The 22,430-nt window shown below is 42.1% G+C and overlaps 1 protein-coding gene across 3 annotated transcripts in view; it reads left to right on the forward strand.

The window, feature by feature from the left end:
* Positions 1-816: 816 nt before the first annotated feature.
* The window catches only part of STX2 (syntaxin 2), a 47,826-nt gene continuing 26,212 nt past the window's right edge, over positions 817-22,430 (forward strand). The window contains exons 1-2 of one of the 3 annotated variants that reach the window (XM_021004351.2): positions 817-968; positions 20,857-20,931. In XM_021004351.2, the coding sequence (XP_020860010.1) occupies positions 939-968; positions 20,857-20,931 (105 nt within the window). In that variant the 5' untranslated portion in view covers positions 817-938. The remainder of the gene's footprint in view (positions 969-20,856; positions 20,932-22,430) is intronic. The other 2 variants (XM_021004349.2, XM_021004350.2) reach the window with 2 other exon arrangements.

Below are 22,430 nucleotides of genomic sequence, written 5' to 3' on the forward strand. Positions count from 1 at the left end.
ACATACACAAGTGTGTTTATGTGTGTTTATATACATATGTATGGCATAGTGAAGTACATAGCTAGCTGTGGAGGCAAGAAGACCTGGATCCAAGTCTCCCTTTGGTACACATTGGTTGTGTGACCCTGCACAAGTGATTTAACCTATCTAGGGTGGCAATCATGTGGGCATCTAGGTCCTGAAGTGGCTGGAGTCAAGGAAGACATGAGAGCAAATCTGAGCTCAGACTTCCATTAGCTGTGTGACCCTGGGCAAGTCCTTTGACCTTGTCTGTTTCAGTTTCCTTAGGCTGTAAAATGGGGATCGTAACAGCACTTCCCTCTGGGTGTTGTTCTGAAGACCAAATCATATAATATTTGTAACTCGCTTAGCATAGTGCTTGGCACCTAGTAGGCGTTTTAAGTGCTTATTTCCTTCCTTTCCTTTTTTCCAGTTAAAAGTATAAATTTCGGGGAAGGTGAAAGGAGTTTACTCATCCAGGCGTTCCCTACACTGCAGGCATTACAGGTCCAGTCTTTACAGCTGTCCATACACGTTAATTATCCAGCGCCGGTCCCCTGCACTGCACTTTTCTCAAAGACAACAAAGAAGTTGCCTTCCCCTCAAGTGGCATGCACCTAGCCCCGCCCCACCCTCCCCCGACGCTCGCAGCCCTCGGGGAGCACATCTGCCTAGGCCTGGTCCCAGCCCCATCCCCGCCCCCGGGCTTGCAGCCCTCAGGCAGGCTCCGCCACGGTTTGTTTGGGGTGGGGACAGCCGGCGGGGCGGCCGGGCATGCGCAGAGCTTGCTGGCGGTGGTTGCCGTGGCATCGGGCAGGGGCGGGGGCTGCGGGCTGCGGGCTGCGGGCGCCGGGAGGGAGCTGAGGAGCGGAGCGGAGCTAGGCGGCCCCGGGAGAGCGGCCCGGGGCGTGAGGGGGCGCGGAGCCGGCCGGGGCGGGATGAGGGACCGGCTGCCGGACCTGACAGCGGTGAGCAGGAGGGGGTCCGGCTTGGGTGGGCCCGACATTGCCTGGGCTGGGGGGAGGGGAGAGAGAAGGGGAGGAGCGCCCGGGGGAGGCGAGGACCCCCCCACCCCCACACCTCTGTGGCTGTGCTCCCTCCTCCCAAGGAGCAGGCCTGGCGGGGTCCTCCGGTGGGGGCGCGCGGGGTTGTGATGACCCGTCGGGCCGGGCCCCGCACATCTGGAGCCCGCCCGGCGCCTCGTTCTGCTGGCCCCGATAAGCGAGAGGGGTGTCCGGAGGCTGGCGGCGGCGAGCGGGCCGGGAGGCAGTCCTGGGGGGGCTCGCGTCCGGCCCGGTCCGTTAGAGGGGCGGGGGCGGGTTCCGGGCCTGGGCACCGCCGGGCTGGACCCCCAGCCTCTTCCTGCGAGTGCACGGCCCCTGCCATCGCCCTCCGTCCGCTCTTATGGAACTGGTCACTTAGATGCTCCCTCTGCCCCCCTTTCCCTCTGAGACACCCCTATGGACCTGGTCACTTAGATGCTCTCTGTGCCCCCCTCCCTCTGAGAGACCCCTATTGACCTGGTCACTTAGATGCTCCCTCTGCCCCCCCTTCCCTCTGAGACACCCCTATGGACCTGGTCACTTAGATGCTCTCTGTGCCCCCCTCTCTCACTGTCATTTAGATGTCCACCCCCATGGAAGGAGTGCTCCTCTGCCCTCCACTTTCCCTCTGAGACCCTATAGACCTGGTCACTTAGATGCCCCCCCATGGAGGGAGTGCCCTCCCCTCCCCCTTCCCTCTGAGAAACCCCTATGGACCTGGTCACTTAGATGCTCTTCTCCCCCCCCCACCATGGAGGGAGTGCCCCTGTGCCTTCCTCTTTCTCTCTGAGAGGCCCCTATGGACCTGGTCACTTAGATGCTCTCTTCCCCCCTCCCTGCCATGAAGGGAGTGCCTCTCTCCCCTCCCCCTTCCCTCTGAGAGGCCCTTATGGACCTGGTCACTTAGATGTTCTCCCCATCCCCTGTTGGAGAGTGAGCCTGTCTGCCTGCCCTTTTCTCTCTGAGATGGCCTTCCATCTTTTGTAGGGCCCCTATGGACCTAGTCACTTAGGTGGTGCCTCAGCCCTCCTCACCCTTCCCCCCTTCCCTCTGAGGTGAGCCTCTGTCTGTAGGGCTTGTATGGTGATTTATAGTTGTTCTGTAGTGATTTATATGTTGTCTCCTTCATATTAAACTATGAGCTCCTTGAGAGCAGGGTCTCTTTTTGCCTTTGTGTGTGTGTCCACAGTGCCTTACGTGTAGTAAGTGCTTAATAAATGCTTGTTAACTGAATAGAGTCAATAGAGACAAGGATTGAAAGCCTGATGCTTACTACCAGTGTAACTAGGCCTCCGTTTTCTTGTCTGTAAAATGGAAGCATTAGATCAGATGACCTAGATAGTCCTGTCTAGATCTGTGGATCTGTGTGTAATTAGAGTTACCCAAAAATGAATTGGGCTGCCTTGTGACATGATGGATTCTGTCTGGTGCACTGTAAGTAGGAGTTGAGGAGTTGGACAAGTTGGCTTTGATACTTTTCCAGCCAGAGATAATCTGATTTTAGTTATGGAATAGGGTGGGAGGAGTACCCTTAAATCCTATATATAAATATGTCTTAAGACATGTTCCACTTTTAAAACCTAAATTGAGACTCTAGATTTGAAATCAAAGGACCTGGATTACTGCCTGTGACCTTGAGCATGTCACTTCTTTATGACCCCTAGTTTCCTCTCTCATCAGGTGAGAGGGTTGGACTAGATTATCCCTAAGGCTTCCTTCAAGCTTTAACTCTATTAATTTATAGTTTATTTGGATTCACAGCATGTAGCTTGGTATTTTGTGAATCTGTAGACAGGTTTGGGATATGAATTAATTGCACCCCAGTGGCTGGATTACAGGGCCTCTGAACCCTCGTAAATTCCCTTTACAAACCACAAGAAAAATGTACCAGGGTCTCTGCTCTCAGGCTAGCAGTGCAGTGGGAGAAACAGGGCAGATAGGCACAGGGAGCAGGTCAAATACATGTGAAAGAGGGGGTAACAGCAATAAGGAGTTCAGAGACGGGTGCTGTAGCTGCCAAAGGTTTCAGGGAAGAGCTAGGGCTTGAGCAAGTTCTTCCTACCTGGTCTGTCTACGCCTAAGCAGATAGACTTTGTTGTTCAGAATCACTTTGCCCTTGTTGATAAATTGTTGGTAAAAGTGCCAGAATGTGATCGTATACATTATATACGTGCCTGCTTCTTGAGAACTTGGTCTGGGTACTTATTCATTATCCTCCTATAGCAACCAGTATAGTATTCTGTACCTAGTAGGAATTCAGTAAATTATATTGAGTACAGCCATTTTTTTTTTGGTGAGGGAACAGTGGCAAGTTGAAAATAAAAATAATTTTATGAAAAAATGCATTAAAATGAGTTTTTTGGAGTCATTGAGAAAATACTTGGTGGTCATATTCTTTTTGTTAAACTTACACAAATAATACTTAACATTAATGCAGCATTTCTATTTTTAAAGGACTTTCCATGTGTTAACTTTTAAAAAAAATTTACTTTTATTTTTTAAGTTATGTTTATTTTTTTCAATTAATAAGCATTTATTTTCTCTTCCTTCCACTTTATTCCTACTGGGGGAAATAAAAAAAAAAAAACAAACCATTGCAACAAATTGGCATAGGCAAGCAAAACAGAGTTCACTATTACTCAGGTCCAAGACTATATGTCTCATTCTGCATATTCAGTCCTTCCTCTCTATGTCTTTAACCTCATTCCCTTGCAGTTATGGTTGACCACTGCATTGACCACAATTCTTAAGTCTTTCAAAATTGTTTGTTTGGGTTTTTTTTTCCAGTGTTAAAAGAGTAAGAATTTTTGCCCTGATTCTGCTCACTTTACTCTGCATCAATTCATACAAGTCTTCCTAGGATTCTCTGAAACTATCCTTTTTGTTATCCTTCCTTTTTTTCTTTTTTTCCTTGCTAATACAGATAATATTAGTAGATACATAAATTCATATGAGTGGAATAGAGAAAGGAGACTTTCTTAAATGGTTTGTTACTAGGAGACTATTAGGCAGTCATATATAAGAATTATCCACATCCCAAAGAAGAGTTTAGGACACACTAGAAATATTTCCTGTGCTGGACTGAGTGCCTTGATAAGGAAGCATCTTTCCTTTTTCCATTTCTCAATCATAAACTGTCTTGCCTCTCCCATAGTCAGCCAATTAATGTTTACGAAATGTTGTTTGTGAAGTATCCTCTGCTAGCCATGGTGAATTGTTATCTGTTGGGTTTCATTAATTTATGATATAGAAGGCATTTTTCAATGGCACTGAAAAAGTTTGTTATGGCTATTGTAGCAAAAACAGTCACTTAATCCATTGTAGGGGATAAAGAAAATAAATCATAATAAATTGAGAGGTAACTTTAAATTGATCCAGTCCTCATGTCTTTTTTGCTTTTAAATATTTTCCCTGGAAGTTATTTTGGATGTATACAGATGGATGTAGGTATAGATATACAGACCTATATGCTGTGTATATACTTCTGGATGGGAAGGAGGAAGGGTTTTCAGTCCCCCAGAAGAATGTCTGGTGTTCTTCTTTAGGCAAAGTTTAAGGGCAAATTTAGGCCATTAAATATGTCTTTAGGGGCAGCAAGGTAGGGAAGTAGATAGAGTGGTCCTGGGGTTAGGAAGACTCATCTTCCTGAGTTCAAATCCAGCCTCAGATACTTAATAGCTGTGTGACCCTGGTTGAGTCACTTACCCCATTTGCCTTAGTTTCCTCATCTATAAAATGAGCTGGAGAAGGAAATGGCAAGCCACTCTCGCAGCTTTTCTAAGAAAACCCCAAATAGGGTCACAAAGAGTTAGACATGACTGAAAAATAACTAAACAACAAAAATATGCTGTTTTGCCTGCTATCGATAATAACAAAATGCATATGATTGTACAAAAAGAGACCTATAAACTCTAGGTTTTCACAGTGGTGGGTTTGTTGTTTGGTTTTGAACCACACTCAGGATCTCATTGGGTAGGAGGAAACGCCTACCAGTGCCAGTGGTAGCTGCTCTGCATTTTATAATCTTGGGCGTGTGGCAAAGAGAAGTTAAGTGACTTTCCTAGGGTCAAACAGATAAGAAATGTTATCTGGGCAAGACTTGAACTCCATTCGTCAAGGCTCAGACTAGCTTTCTGTACATTACCATGCTTCCTCTCATTTAGTCGTTAATGTTGAAATTTGAACAATTTCTGCTGAGAAAAAAGTTTTCTGTTAAACTCATGTGAAAACATGAGAATTAATTTGCTTAATGTCTTTGTGCATAGGGGTAATACTTTATGCAGTGTAGATTCGACTTGTCCTTTTAATGTCCACTTCTCAATTTGACAAGAATCTGCTCTTCACCTTTCTCTGTAGTCTTGGAGAATCCAAGATCTGTCTGTGTTAGAGGTTTCTTTGTTAATGTGATTGAAAAGTCAGCCCTCTATTGAGACAGGAAAGCAAAAGTATAACCCTAACATTGATATTGTGATTGCTAAGTTTGAAAAGCTTTCATTTCCCCAAAGCACATGTGTTTAACTCTTTAGGAGGACAATTCATTTGGCTACATCAATAAGTAGCTTCACACCTTACTATATGGGGGGTGGGGAGAGAGGGAATTCTTTACATCATTTCATTTTTGTGGGGAGAGAGGGAATTCTTTACATCATTTCATTTTTGTGAGACTGATTAGTTTCGTAGAATTCTACAATTCTTATAAATTGTGTTCTAGGTTGGAAAGTTAATCTTCACCACTGTTTTGAATTTGTATTTGTAATTTAGATCAAATATTTTGTTGTTATTATTTACTCCCTTATATTAACATTTGGTTATTGTACAGTAGAGAAAATATTCCAGTGATGTTATGGGTAGTTGAATGTGGGGAATGTAATGTTAGTCCTTCACCAAAGTCCACCTTCATTGCCTCACAGTGGTCTGAAGGTAGTAATTGGATTCCTGACATATATAAGGGGAACGCCAGCTGTTGAAGGTTCTACCAAACCAAAAAGTCTTTTGAGAACAGACCTGGCAATGGTTTGTATGAAACTCTTAAAAAAAAAAGTGTCTTAATTTTTTTCTAAATCTTTTGATCAAACAGGCATTTAGAATTTAGATTAAACTATGGGAAAAAAATAGTGAAATAAATATTTCTGAGGATGTGAATCTTAAGGTTTTCATCCTAGAAGGTAATTGTTGCCAGTATATTCGCTTTTCTTGCTGTAAAAGATGAAGTCTTGCTGATCACACCGAGTAAATATGTATGATGCTCACTGCTCCATTAAACCTGAGGAAATGGTGAAAGTTATTTTGCATTTGTAGGATGAAATTCAGGTCTGTGGATTGCTAAATGTACCAGGCTAGTATAAATACAATTCAGAATAAGGGGGAAAATGCCCCATAATCTTTTAAAGTCCAGGTTTCAAATGAAGTTAAACATACATTAAGATTTAGAAATGTTTTGAAAAGTTATTTTTTTAAATAGAAGATTTTATCTTAATGTGTCATCGAAACTATTTTACTTGAAAAGAATAAACTTTAAAGGATCGTTTCAGATTTCCTTCAAGGTTGCAGTATTCTGGCTGCTAATTCTACCTTGGTACAGTTTTGTTTACCATCGAATGAGGGAATCCCAAAGGGGTCTCTACTGGAGTTTCTCTTGTCTTGTTGACTGTAATACAGGTACCCTTAGCATGCATAAACATGTCCTGGGTCGTTTGTCTTCCTTTATTTCATCCTTTCTTTAGAAAGGAATACCCAGAACTTAACCTCTGGGAAATAAATTTCCACTTGGTAATCCTGTTGTTTTAAAACCACAAGCCTGTTCTGTGAGATATAGGTATTTAGAGAATTAAAAAAATTGAGAGATTTTATGCATTAAAAAAAATACATCAACATATAACAGCAGTTTGGGAATACTTGTGTCAGGGAATGTTCTAAAATCAATGAAAACTCATTAAAGTTTTTTACAGTATTATTATAATCCTTTAAAAAATCCACCATGTTTACATGCTCAATATTCACATATGGGTCTTTGATCTAATCACTTCAGAAGTACTCTTTAGCTTCAGAGATCATAGCGCATTCATGTCCTTAAAGGTTGCTACTGGCGGTCCACTGAATGAATGTTCTCCCATACTTTGTCCTGATGTCGTGGTAGTACTGGGTAGTCTGGCAGACATGGATCTCTCATCTCTTGCTCTTACCACATGATTGGCCCATCTTATTCTTATGCAGTCCTTATCTTATTCTTAGGCAGTCCATCTTTGATACCCCATTCTTTGGTGTTTCTCTTCTGGTTATGTGTGGTAGCCTGCTCACACCCATTATATACTTCTCCATTACCCTGTGTATAATACTTGTTTTTAATTCTTAGGAGACTTAGGGGCTGTTTCATACATCGTACTCATAAAATTTTCCATTACAAGGTTCAAAAGTAAAGAATATAATGAAAGGAAAAAGAAAATATTGTAAAAAATGTATTTACACTTGTGGTTTAATAATAGATAACAAAATACTCTTGACTATCTAATTAGGAAGCAGGGATTTCTTTTTTCTCTCTAAATTTGTTAAATTAATGTGGATCTTGGCAACAGTGTTTAATGAAAAAAAAACCCCACTAGATTTAGCACTTCAAGGCCTGGCTTAGTTTTTAGCTCTGACTAAAAGCAAGCCCCCCCTTCCCCTTAATTCTAGTGTGTTCTGTTTGTCAGTTATTTCAATTTTATCTTGTGTATAGCTTGTTTATGGGCAGCTAAGTGACAACAGTGGATAGAGTACTGAGCCTAGAGTCAGATAGATTCCTCTTCCTGAGTTCAGATTTGACCTAAAACACTTACTAGCTGTGTGACCCTGGGCAAGTCACCCTCATTTTCCTCCTCTGTAAAGTGAGAAGGAAATGGCAAACTACTCCAGTATCTTTTTTCAAGAAATCCCCAAATGGGGTCACGAAGAGTCAGATGCAGCAGAATAATAATGACATAGCTTGTTTGTGCATATTTGTTAACTTGTAGTTACCTCCATTGGACTGTGAGCTTCTTCAGGGCAGGGACTGTCTTTTTTGCGTTTTCTTTGTACTCCCAGTGCTTAGCATAAGGTTTGGCAGTAGTAGGTACTTTGTTATTGTTCATGATGGGGTTTTCTTGGTAAAGTTACTGGAGTAATTTGCTGTTTCCTTCTCTAATGGATTAAGGTGAACAGGGGATAAGTGACTTGCCCAGCATCACACAGCGTGTAAGTATCTGAGGCCAGATTTTAACTCAGGTCTTCCTGACTCCAGGCCCAGCACTGTAGCTACTATCTGCCCTCAACACTTATTTGGCAGTTACTATAAGCCAGGCACTGTGCCAAGTGATTTGGGATCCTCACATCAATCTTGGGAGGTGCCATTATTATCCCTATTTTATAGATGAGAAAACTGAGCAAAACTGGGGTTAAATGACTTGCATAGGGCCACATAGCCAGTAACTGTCTAAGGGTCGATTTGAATTTAGGTTTTTTTGACACACAAGTCCAGGGCTCTTTCTACTATGCCACAGAGCTGGAATGTGTGCTAAGTACTGGGAATATAAATACAAAAAAGTCTAGACCAGGGGTCTGCAAACTGCCTGTTTTTTATAGGGCCCATGAGCTAAGAATAATTGTTATATTTTTAAAAACAACAAAACTTTATTTAAAAGTATGAAAACAGTTCTTAGTTTGCCCAGGCCTTTTTCTGCTGACCTTTGATTTAGGTCAGCCCTCAAGAAGCTTGCATTCAATTGGGGAGGACAACACATCTGGGGGGACCAGTGGCCAGGAAATGGAATTATGGTATGGGCAGTCACGGGTCACAAAGATGGGAAATTGGGCAATAGAGCAGTCCATTAACACATCAAACTTTAATAAAAAAATGGTAGTGGTGATTTGATTACAGTTCTCAGAGAGAAGGAAAGTCCAAATGTTTAGAAGGAGAATATTTGTGCTGTGGAGACTTGGTATGGATGGTGAGTCTACAGAAGGATCTGAGGCCTGGGAGGGAATGGTTAGAGTGAAGAAAAGAAGGCATTGCCCACAGGGACCAAACTGGGACAGGCACAGCCTGTGGCAGTCCAGGTTGGAGGGTAGAGCAGTAGCAGCATTCAGAATGACTTCTGTGGAAGATAGAAGTATCTATCCCCAGGGTTACTGCTAGCTATTTCATCAGCTCTCACAGGCTTAGATAGTGGCTCTTTGCAGATGATGCCTAAAGGGATCTGAGTCAGCTAGGTGGTACTTCCTGCATCAGATACTTGTTATTTGTGATCCTGGATAAGTGAAGTAAGCGGTTAGCCTCAGTTTCCTCATCTGTAAAATGGGGATGATGATAATAGCACCTACCACAGAGGATTGTTGTGAAGATCAAATGAAATAACATATGTAAAGCACTTTTCAAACCTTAACACACAATGTAAATAGTAATTATTATTATTAATGTTACTATTATCATTATTCTGTATATATCCAACCCTGGTATCTCACTTGAGCTCCACTCCCTGTTCGCTAAGTGTTTTTTTAGAGGGTTTGGGTGTGACAGAAATAGAATGGAATGGAAGAGTATTAGTTAAGCAGATATTGTTCCAGTGTGCTATGGGTTAGGGATACAAGTAAGCCTCCTAGACAATCTCTGCTCTCAAAGACCTCATATTCTAAGTAGGGGAGACACCACATATAGGAGGGTAAGGGGTTCAGCAGATGGACCAACTTTCTGTGGGAGATTTTGAACTGAATGCACATCACACTCCACTTTTCCTCTAGTCCCACTTCTCTTCTAGACATCCCTGTTTCTACTGAGACCATCACTCTCCTTCCAGATACCCACATTCAGAACTTCAGAGTTGTTCTCAAATCCTCCCTCTTCCTTGCCCCACATAACCATTCAGGTGCCGTGGTTTGTTTTTTCTGCCTGGACAGTCTTACTCGCATTGATCTCTTCCTCTCATGTGGCCACCCTCCTGATTTGGTTCCGTATCACCTCTCAGAGCCTGTACACCTATAGTAAGTTTGTAACTGGTCTTCCTGCCTAAGCCTCTTCCTTTTCCAGTCCATGAAGTGACCTTCCTGAGGCTCATGTCTAATCACATCACTCCACTACTCCACACATTCCAATGGCTTCCTAGTACCTCCAGGGTCAAATACAAACTTTTCTTTTTCATCATCTGGCTCCAACCCTTCCTAGGCTTATTATACATTCCTCCCTTTCCAGTCATATTGGAGGAACTTGCTGTTCTTCAGAAACAACACTCATCTCCAGTCTCCGGGCCTTTGTACTGGCTGTCACTCATGCCTGGAATGGAGCTACTCCTCATTCTACCTCTTAGAAGCCCTAGTTTCCTTCACATCTCAGCTCAGGCCTTACCTTCTCTATCAGATCTTTCCTGATCCCTCCTTCCTCCCTGAAAATTATATTTATGGATTTATTGGCCACCTTTATGCCATGTTGCTGCTACACCTTGACCTCAACCCAGCTCTGGCTCCAGGGTTCTGACTTGCTTCTGACTGATAAGAATTCATAACATCAAGCCTGACCCAGATCCCTTATGCTGCTTTTTGGCCACTTTCATGTCTTGTCACCCCCAAACAGATGCTTCTCCTACTTAGCTTTCCATCTCTGGTTCTGGGATTCATCCCACCATTGCTAGTGGAGACATTTCAGTCAGTTACCATCGCCAGCCCTGTGACTTCCCAGGCCAAAATTCCCCTCTCCGGTTACCACTTCCTCTATGTGGTGTTGTTCCCTATGAGAATATTAGAATATGAACTCCTTAAAGGCAGGTGCTGTCTTATTTTTTGTATTTTTGTTCCTCACACTTAGCACAGTGTCTGGAACAGCCTGAGCATTTAAAAAATGTTTTTTTAATTCATTCATATATGATATATGTGTACTTTTGTTCATACATGTTTATTCTTATGCAGTAATAATAACATTTGTATAACATTTTAAGATTTATAAAGCATTTTACATATTATCATGTTGTTTCAGTTGTATCTGACTCTTCATGACCCCATTTGGGTTTTTCTTGGCAAGGATACAGGTGCCCTTCTCCAACTCATTTTACAGATGAGGAAACTGAGGCAGATAGAGTTAAGGGACTTGTCCAGGGTCACACAGCTAGAAGGTGCCTGAGGGTAGATTTGAACTCAGGAAGATGAATCTTCTTCAACTTCAGGCCCTGCTCTCTATCTTCTGCACTGTCTTCTGCTCTATCTTCAGCTAGCTGCTCCATTTACATATATTATCTCATTTAATTCCTATCATTCCCATTTTCTAGATGGGAAAACTGAGGCATTGAGTGATCTGACCCTGGTCACACAGCTAATAAAAGTCAAGGATTTAGACTCACATCTTTACTCTAGCATTGTCTTTTCTTCTTTTTCTTCATTAATCATCATCATTTCCAAAACCTAGCATAGTGTCTGGTATATAATAGGTAAATAATGAGTACTTGTTAATTGACATCTTCTCATCCTGTGGCTTTTCATTGACTACAACTAGAGAAGCAGTAACTCTTTATCTGCAGTTTAGTCACTTAACTATTGATTTATCATGAAACTCTTCTAGAATACTCCAAAAAATCTGAAATTTCATTGAAGTGGGCAGGCCTTCTACCTATTCAGATCACAACTCCTGTCTGCTTTAACAAATGGTTTCAGGGCCTGCTGTAACAAAGCAAAATGAAGCATCTTCTGGGTAGTCTTCCATTGATGAGCCTTCTTAAGCCACTCTACAGGCTTGGTAAAACCACTGCCCAGCTGGCATAGCCTCAGAGAACTGTGGATCTCCTCCATGCTGTGATGACTCATTAAGGTAGGGCTTTGGTGGAGGAATCCTGAAGTAATGATACAAATTTCAAAGCCAAGGAGAGGATACATTCGTTCCACCGGCAGGTCTGTGCAGAGCACTGTAGCAATTAGGACATGGAGAAGTTACAAAAGTCACAATCCCTGTCCTATGGGAAGTCAGGGGAACAAAATACAAACATGTGAAACAGTGACTCTTGTATACAGCGTAGTCTAGCGAGGGCAGAAAGGAGCGAGCGTGTGAGGTGAGTACTCTAGAATTCTAAGAAGGGAGACATCAGCACAGAGTGGAGTGGACAGGGAAGAGACTTTCTGGAATAGTCTGAATTTGTCCTAAGCCCCAAAAGCTTTCATATCACATATGAAGAGGGGAAACTGAAGCCCTAGAATGAGCTTGGCTAGCTTGGAAGAGAATCGACAGCTCTTTATTTTGCTTAATTTGTGTCCAGTTTTGTCTGGAATGGGAAGAATGGACCACAATAGTGAATAAGCATTTATTAAGTGCTTCCTATGTGGCAAGTACTGTGCTGAGCCCTGGGGGTACAAAAGATAGCCTCTCCCCTCAAGGAGTGCACAGTCTAGTGAGGGAGGCAACATGAAAACAACTGTGTCCAAAAAACCTATAGACAGGATAAACTGTGATAGTCAACAGAGAGAAGATTGGGAAAGGTTTCTTACAGAAGGTGGGATTTTAGCTACAATTTGAAGGAAGCCAGGGAAGCCAGGAGATGGTGAAGGGGAAGAAAATTCTGGGTGTAGGAGACAGATACAATGTCCCATTCTCATACCTATTAAATAGTGTATTCTCACTTTACTGATGAGAGAATTCAGGTTAAATGACTTGCCCAGGGTAACACAAGTAGTACATGTCAGAAGTAGATTTTGAACTCATGGCCTCTTGACTCCAGGACCCAAGATCATTCCACTGTCCCACACTGCAAGTATCCCCTAAATCTTTTCTTTCCTTTTGGTTAAACATCCTCAGTTCCTTCAGCTGAGCCTATTTATATGACATATATCAAGATCCTTCCCTATCTTAGTTGTTTCCCTCTGAATACTCTTGCTCCACTTATCAATGCCCTTGCTAAAATGTGAAGCTCTGGACTAGGGAGGGCTTTATTCTACACCACTCTGCTAACATTAAGTGATATTAACAGACTTGGCCTTGTTCACAAACATGAGCTTAGAGTTTGGACCAGAACCTGCATCTTCTGTGTGCTTTATACTAATATTTATTAAGGAGGTTGGCAGGCAGCTGTTACTGGATAGAGGGCTGTCTTCAGAGTCAGGAAGACTGGCTTCACGTCCCATCTGTTTGACTCTGGACAAAGTACTTAACCTCTCGGTACCCCCAGGCAACTTTCTAAGACTGTAAATTGTAGAATAAGTGCATTGACAGAGGGACCTTCATCAAAGAGAATTGCCTACACTGATGAAGTCTTAGGTCTGGACAAAAAAAAAAGTGTCAGGTATTTTGCTAGGCTCTTGGGATACAGAGACAAAAATGCAACTGTCTGCCTGGTTTCTCTGGGAGCTTACAGTCTATTAGAGGCAGAAGGAACAGCATGTCCCTAGATGTTCCAATTGCACATAGATGTAGTATGCAAGTAATATTGGTGAAAGTGGGAGGAAGATGATGGAAGCTGGGGTGGGGAGTGGGGATTAGGATATGCCTCATGTGGGAGGTGACAGTTGAGAAGAGCCTTGAAGGAAGCTAGAAATTTAGAGGAGTGGAGTTCCCAAGCATATGGGATGCCTTGTACAAAGGTTCTGAGAAAGGATGTGGAATGTTGTGAACAAGGAATACAAGGAGGCCAGTTTGGAGGAACGTAGAATGCATGAAGAGGAGTCATGTGCAGTCAAGCTGGAGTGGTAGCATGGACCTAGATATGTTTCATCCTTGGAGCAAGAAGGAGCCACTGAAGCCACTTGAATAGGGGAATGGCATGTGCCTTAGGAAAGCATCTGTGCTTTAGGAAGAGCTGTTTGGCAGCTCAATGGAGGCTGGATTGGAGAGGAGAGAGACTGGAGACAGGGAACCAAACGCAAAGCTCTTGTGTAGAAGTGGTGGGGGCCTGAATAAAGACTTTGTCATATATATATATATATATATATATATATATATAGGTAGAAAGAAGGGGATGGAGGTTAGTGATGATGTGGTGGGACAATCAATGAGATTTGTACATTGGTGGCGAGGGAATGGGAAGAGGTGAGTAGACTGTGAGGTTGTGGCCCTGGCTGACCAGCGAGGTCGTGATGACCTCCACTGAAAGGGGGACATCATTGAAAGGCCCAAGGAGAAGTATAGACTATTGTTGTTTTTCTTTTATAAAGCTACTTGTGCTGTTGGCACCTCTATCATTTGTGAAATGCTTTATAACTTACTAAGTGCTTTCAAATTGTCTTTTTCTTTTCATTTTTACAACCAACTTGTAGATTGATGGGGAAAGTTTAGTCTCGTTTGACAGAAGGGGAAACTAGGGTTCTAAAAAGTTAACTGTCTGGTGTCAGAGATAGCTAGTAAATGATAGTGTTGCTGGTGATAAGACTCAGTTCTTATGACTTCTGATTTGTGGATCACACTATATCGTATATGTGATGTGAAACTAAAAGGAAACTTGCATTAACCATTTAGCTCAATAAGTTAGAATGAAGCGTTTATTGAGCACTGAGCCAGATGCCATGCTAATTGCCAGGCATACAAATAAAACAAGACAGCCTCTATCTACCCTCCAGATAGTCTTCACCCCTTACATTGTAATAGGGGAAGACAACAGATAAAGGAGAGCTGGGGAGAGAGAGAGAGAGAGAGACAGAGAGACAGTGGGGTGTGTGTGTGTGTGTGTGTGTGTGTGTGTGTGTGTCCAGGAGTGAGTGAGAAGACGCATGGCTAGGGTCTTGGGTAAGGCAGCCACCAATAATGAAAGCAGAACTAAGAGTAGAGGTTTCTGGGGAGAGGGGAATGGGAGGAGACATGGTGGCAGGTGAAGAGAAGGAGAGGAGTCTAGAGAGAGAGTTTAGGCCATGTGAAGCATGGTTGGGGTCCTTCCTAAAATGGTGTTTAAGTAGTTTGTTTCACATGATGGGAGAATCCCCCCTACCTCCCCCACCCCTCCCCCCATACAAAACAACCCAAGCAAACAAGCAAACCTCAGAAATTCAACAAGGGGTCAGATAAGAATGATAATGCATCAGTGTAACTCCTCACCATCCAACTGGATGTCCCTTTGACTGCTAGTGGTTAAATAATGTCATCCTAGTGTATAGACTCAGAAAGTTCTAGCAAACCTTACAGAGGTCTCTTGTTCTAGGCCCTGAAACATTCTAGTACATGGAATTCCTTAGTCTCTTCTTAGCCATTGTCATAGATGGAAAGAAACCATGCCATTTCATTTTAGCTTACCAAATAGTTCTTAAGCTTCTGCTGTGTATTTCCAGAGTGTTCAGTGCTAATAAAAACATGAAAAGTGACCATTTCTATCAGGGAGCTTACTGTCTAATGGGAGGGAAATGACTTGTACAAATAAGGGCGAAGGAGAGATCCAGATAGTCTCCCATGGTTTCCCATGCTAGGGTTTCATCATCATGATAAAAAAGTTGTTTTGAACAATCAGTCATTCAGTGTTGGTATAAACATCCTTCATCTGTTTAAAGACAGAAGAACATTTAAGGTGCCTTTTTTTTCTCCTAGGTACAGCTAAAAGACCCCGATTCCTTTAGCTTTTCCTTTAAGTAGCTGAGCTAATTTGCTCAGACAAGTTTCTCATTAAGTATGGTTTCACTAGGCTATAAAGGAGAGTATTTGAAAACATTGAGAAGATAATTAGTCTTTCAAACATGGTCAAAATGATGTAGCTCAAGTTGGGAGTAAGATGAATTCAGCAATTCTTTCTTCATATACCTTTTGTATAGTTTATGGTAAAATCAAAGGTTATTTCCCTGTTTTGTCCAGTTTGCTTAAATCAGTCAATGAATGGGGCACTGCACAGTGCCTTCTAATTGAGACCAGCCAAGGTCATTCTAGATTGCTTGTCCTTCAGATTACCAGAGGTAATGGTGGAAAGTTTAGAGCATATCACCACTTAGCTTCAAGCCAGCCAGTCTTCCCTAGTCCCAAGGGGAAAGAATTGAGAACATTTCTGTACACCACCTATTTTCCAGTAGCTTCATTTTTTATTACCCAGTTTTAACATTCTAACCAGTGGACATTGTCATGGCCTTTTTTATTTTATAATTTGACTTTTAATAGTCTAATACTAATTTCTGCTTAACACCTTATTTTTTCCCCTATATTGTTATGTTATGGTTGTGTCCTTGCTATACTATGATACATATTTCTCTTCAGTTGACCTTACCACTTTTTGGCTGTCTTAGATGTTTCTTATCTTCCAAAAAGCTGCCAAATTGATATTCCTAAAGTAGAGATCTAACCGTGGGACCTCTCTTGCTTAATATATTGAAGTGGCTCCCTCTTGCCTCCAGGATTAAATAAAAACTTCTCAGTTTGGCCTTCAAAACTTTTCTTGTCATCCAGTAGAACTGGACAGTCCAAAGAACAGGAGTCTTGGAAGGTGAGGCCCCAGAGTCAGTTGCTGCTTTTGTCCCTTACTGCCTGTGAGACTTTGGGGACAGCACTTTACCTTTCTGGTCCTCAGTTTCCTCTTCTGTAAATGAGGAGGCTGGATTAGATGGCCTCTTAAAACAAAAGTAGTTAGAAAAGCAGTACCCAGCAGTTGGGGGGATCTGGAAAGGCTTCCCCAGGTAAATGGTGCTAGAAATGTGCCTGAAAGAAAGAGAAGGCTTCTCTGAGATGGAGATGACAGGGCAGAGCCTCAGAGACAGGAGATGGAGTGCCGTGTGTGTGTGAGGGAGAGACAAGACTAGTGGAGCTGGGAAGGAGACTGAGGGTAGAAAAAAATGCCTTAAATGAGGGCAGAACGATGGGGTGGAGCTAGTTTGTGAAGGGCTTCAAAGGGTAAAGAGAGGGAATTTATATTTGATCCTAGAAGCAATAGGGAGCCACTGGAGTTGAAGGAGTAGGGGAGTGACGTGGTCAGATCTGTGCTTAAGGAAAATGATTGTGGCAGCTTTGTATGAGATATACTAGAGTGGTCCCATACTTGAGGTAGTATAGTCAAGACGAGATGTGATGAGGTCGGTAATTAATATGGTGACTGTGTGAGTGGCGACCATGGGGCTGAATGCAAAAGAAACTGTGGAGATAGAAAAAGGACAAGATTTGGCAACTGATGGATAATCAAATAAGACTGAGGGAGAATGAGAAATTGAGATAAAGTTGAGGCTTTATAAACCTAGGAGCCTGGAAGGTGCTCTTGACTGAAATGTTATTTGTCCTTTGTTCTCAAAGAAGACCATGACATCAGGAATGCGATGCCATGACTTGCAAGTGAACTGGATTTAATTGAAGGAGGGCTATGCAGAGTCGCTAGCCTCATTCTCTTCTCTGGAACCATCTGGGTCCAGTGGCCAGATATAAATCAGGACAACTGGCCATATCCCAGGATGTAGTGGGAGACCTTGGCCTTTTAAGTGAAGGTCTTTCCCAGGCCTCAGTCTCATTGAAGTAATGTTCACTCAAATGATTAATGACTAGGTAAGAAGTGAGGCAAAGAATGACCTCTTTTACTTATTTGGGGAGGGGGGAATCAATTTGAGAGGGGAAGATCCTCAGCATTTCTGGCCAAACAGAAACAATTGCTATTTACATATACTCTGAGCCTTCAGGGCCCAATCTGTTTAAATGACCAAATAAAGTTTGGATTGGAGCCTACTGTTGGCCAATCAGTGGACAGCCAGTGATTTGAGTTTAAGGCATGGTCCTTAAGGACTGAAATAGAGAAGTTTGCAAGAGAAAAGGGTTTGGAAGGCATAGGAGCAGTAAAGGTAGATGGTGGGAGTCCTCTGGGGTTGAAGTTGGCAGTGAGGTAAGGGGGTAAAGGTAGTAGAGGACAGTGTAGGCTTGAGATGAGGTCAGAGCTGGGGTAATGTCCTGAGAAAGTACTGATTGGTAGAGGCATTTCAGGTCATGATGAGGGTAAAGAGCTGGAATAGAGGAATATGGGGATTTTTGTTGGAGGAAAAGAAACATGTGGGTAATAATGGGATTGAGAATGTGTGACCATCCCTGTAAGGGGCTGAGGTGGAAGATTAAATCAAAGGGGCAGCTAGGTGGTGCAGTGGATAAAGCATAGGACCTGAGTTAAAATCTGCCTTCAGACACTTGACACTTAACTAGCTGTGTGATCCTGGGCGAGTTACTTAACCCCAATTGCCTTGCAGCAACACCACCACCAGCAAAGTAAGTCAGGAGATTTGGGGAGGTTGGGAAGTCAGGGAGCTTAAAGGAGCATTGACCTGAATGTCAGAGTCCTCTAGGATAAGCACAGGAGTTGCAGTAGAAGAAGAAGCCGATGGTGAGCTAGGTGATGAACTCCTTTAGAAAGGAAGGAAAGTGACTTGGCCACTGGTGCACAACAGCTACCATAATTGGAAAAGAGTGGGAGAGTTTAATGGAGAGAACTTCAAAGGGGGAGAGGGTGCCGGAGGATGGTGGCTAGCAATTATGGACACTCCTATTACTCCATCTTTAAAACTGTGATCCTGCCTTTTGGCTTCGGACCTGTTGCTCTACTTCAGCAGTCTTAAGTTCTAGCCATGCTGACCTTCTTGCACCCTGGAAACAACACTCCGGCTCCCAGCTTGGTAGCTCACCTCCATACAGGCTGGGCTCCATCTTCCTTTCCTCTGCCTCAGAAACTCCTTGGCTTTCTGTAGTGCTCGACTCCGTTGTGGCATCTTCACAGGAAGCCTGTCCTGCCACGTCTCTACTGCCCTCCTCCCCAGGTGATACATTCTTGTTCAATTGAATTGAATAATCAGATTGCTATCCCAGGTAAAATGTAAATGAATTCTCCCTCACTTGAAGTCTTTAAGCAAGGGCTGGATGACTGCTCCAACTTTGGTGGAGAGGGAAAGAAGAGTTTCAGTTTGGGTTGGACTTCATGACCTCTGAAGTCTCTTCCAACTTTGAGATTCTCTGATTTCTTGTAGGCCAACACTATCAGTCAATCAGTCATTAAATATTACATTCCTCCTATGTGCCAGGCACCACGTTAAGTGTTGGGGATACAAAAAGAAGCACAAGACAGTTCCTGCCCTCAAGGAACTTGTAATCTAACAGGGGAGCTGACGTGCAAGCAGATTTTTATAAAGCAAGCTGTATACAGGATAAATGGGAAATAATTAAGAGAGATAAGGCACAGGAAGTAAGAAAGGTTGGGGAAGGCTTCATGTAGAAGGTGGGATTTTGGGGGCAGCTTGGGATTTTGGGGGCAGCTAGGTGGCGCAATGGATAGAGCACCAGCCCTGAAGTCAGGAGGACCTGAGTTCCAATGTGACCTCAGACCAAACACTTGACACTTACTAGCTGTGTGACCTTGGGCAAGTCACTTAATCCCAGTTGCCTTAAAACAAAGAAAAAAAAAGGTGGGATTTTAGTTGGAACTTGAAGAAAGCCAGAGAAGTTAGATAAGGTTAAGGAAGGAAATACATTTCAGGCATGGGAGACAGCTGTTCATGGAACAGCTGGGAGGCCAGTGTCACTGGATGGATGAGAACGTTTCAGGGAGTAAGGTATAAGAAGACTGGAAAAGTAGGAGCGGGCTGGGCTGTGAAATGTCAAACAGAACATTTGTATTTGCTCCTGCAGGCCATGAGGAAGCCACAGGAATTAATCTTGAGTAGGAGTATGATACAATCAGACCTGGTGTTTTTTTAGGAAAATCACTTAATAGCTGAATGAAGGATGGATTGGAGTGGAGAGAGGCTTGAGGCAGGCCCATGAGCAGCTATTGCAGTAATCTAGGTGTGAGGTGATGAGGGCCTGCACCAGGGGGATTGGCAGAGGAGAAGAGGGGATGTATTCAAGACGTATTACAAAGGTAAAATCTACAGACCTTGACGACAGCTTAGATATGGGGGGGTGAAAGACAGTGTGTGTCCAGGGTGACTACTAGGTTGGGAGCCTGAGGGCCTGGGAGGATGGGGGTGCCCTTGACAGTATTAGAGAAGGTAAGAGGGAGAGAGTGTATAGAGGGGAAAGATAATGGGTTCTGAGTATCTTATTTCTGTTTTTGTATTCCCCGACATTTAGCACAGTATTTTGTACACAAGAAGAATTTAATAAATAAGTATAGGTTATAATGAAAAGGTGCCCCATATTCCTTTAAAAATATCAGTTGTTAAAGTCTGTTTCTGGTCCATACCTAGAAATTCATTAGTATTCCCTTAATTTTGCTTCCTAATAGCTTGGTTTTGTTGTTTACCACCAAAGGCATTATTTTAGTTTTTAGTGTGATGAGAAGTAATCCTTAAGAAAAATTACTCAGTTTTAGTTGGTGTTTGAGAAAATGGCTTTTAAAAAAACTGTTTTATAGAAAAGTCAGCTGATGGTATGTATCATTATTGATATCTCTAGAGAGAAGAGGAGACAGTTATATTTATTTTGGACTCCTGAAGACAGAAGAAATATGAGGTGGTTTATGTCGATAAAATGAATGCTTCCAAACTGTTCAGCTGATACAGTTCCTTGAATTCCTGGCCCCTCCATGTCCCCTTTCCCCAGCCAACTGTAATGTGGAGATAAAGCGCTACAAAGTTAAATTATGAGAGGTTAAAATAGTGGGAACCTTCTAGAGAGTCAAACTCTCTTATTTTAAAGATGAGGAAACTGAAGTCTATAGAAGTAAAATAATGTGCCTAAGGTTACACAGCTTAGAAGTGTCTGAGGCCAGGTTTGATCTCAAGGCTTCCTGACTCCCAGGCCAGTGTTCTGTCTACTATACCTGCTTCCTCTCTAAGAAGTTGCCAGTTGGTTACATTTTGGGGTTCTAATAAATAAGCAAAGTACTTTTATAAACTGTGGTTTTGTTTCCTGAGTTGATGCATGTCCTAGTATGTGTCTGACCTTTTAAACACTTTTTCCCCCCCCTTTCAGTGTAAGAGTAATGAAGATGGAGAAACAACTGTGGTCGTTGAGAAGGACCATTTCATGGATGATTTCTTCCACCAGGTAAGATGCTTAAAGGAACAGACAGCTTGGGAACATGTTCAAGTAGGTCAGTTTTTGTAAGCGTGCAGTTCTCAGGTGCAGAGAATATAGGATTTTGGCAAGTTGCTGTTTGAATAAAAACTTCTGAAATCAGAAGTAGTATTCTAATAGTTAATTTAGGGAGAAAATATAGATTTTACTGTTTTTACATGACTCAAACCTAATTAATGTTTGATCAGACGTACTGTTTCTGTCTTTTTGAAATTAAGCCTTTAAGCAGATAACTTAGCTTTATTGAATGTCAAAGAGAGATGTGTCAACTTGATTTTCCATTTTTCTGGAAGCTTCAGTTTTTTAAAATGCTAATTTTAGGAATAGCTAGGTGGCGCAATGGATAGAGTACCAGCCCTGGATTCTGGAGGACCTTAGTTCAAATCCGGCCTCAGACACATAATACCTAGTAGCTGTGTGACCCTGGGCAAGTCACTTAACTCCATTGCCTAGACAAAAACAAAAAACAAAAAAAATGCTAATTTTAATCATATGTGAAGGACTAATCAGACTTCTTTTTTGAAAGAATCACACTATATTGGAATACATTGAATTATGGTTACTCCCATTACTGTATTCCTGGATATAGGCATTCCAGATACATTATCAACACCAGAGATACCGATTTTCCTCAATACATACATTTCCTAATATGTGTGAATTTAATTACATACTAAATTCCCAAGACCATTTCATTTCAACCATGTAGTTGCTGTTTTTGCATAATGAAGAGAACAGGAAATTAAATTAAGTATTTAAAGATATAAAAATAAAGATGACTTAATTTGAAATTAAAATGGACTAGAAAGTATTTGATTTCTTGATTTCACTCTTGTAGCCAGCTTCCACAATGCACTGTTTTATTTTACTGCTTTATTGGCACCTATTAGTAATCTAATAGTAAGTCTCTTGTATCTCCTTTGTAAGGTGTCATTAGTATGTTGGGCTTTGCTCGTGTTGTCTGTAAATCTTTTAGTGGCTGGCCCCACTTGTTTCTTTTGAAATATGTTTCTTGAAAAGAACCACCTTATGTAGCATTAAGCTTTGCTGTCATATTTCAGTGAGAAGATGCATTAATTCATTGCATGCTGTTCATTTGGAGTCTTTTTTGGGAATAGATCCTTGCCATCAGTGTGAAGAATGCAAAAATAAGAGCAGATTATTCCTAGACTATGAAATTGTTAGTTTAACAGTAGCTAGCTTTATAAAGTGAACTTTTATTCTAATTTGATTGTGAAGTAAATTAACTGCTCTTTTTAAAAAAAATCACCACTGGGATTAATGTAGAGGAGATATTTGCTATGGCAGATGTTCATTCTATGAAAATGTCATTTAGGTTTTAAAGATAGTGTAGCATACTGTGGAAAAGAAAGTTGTGATTTGAAAGAAATCCAGTTTTAGTGAATATAATTTGTGATGGGAATGGCAAAGAATCTTTCTCTTGTTAATAATGAATGTGAGTAAATGGT

Source organism: Phascolarctos cinereus, unplaced genomic scaffold (assembly GCF_003287225.1).
Source record: "Phascolarctos cinereus isolate Bilbo 61053 unplaced genomic scaffold, phaCin_HiC Scaffold_4;HRSCAF=312, whole genome shotgun sequence".
In the NCBI taxonomy this organism is placed as follows: Eukaryota; Metazoa; Chordata; class Mammalia; order Diprotodontia; family Phascolarctidae; genus Phascolarctos; species Phascolarctos cinereus.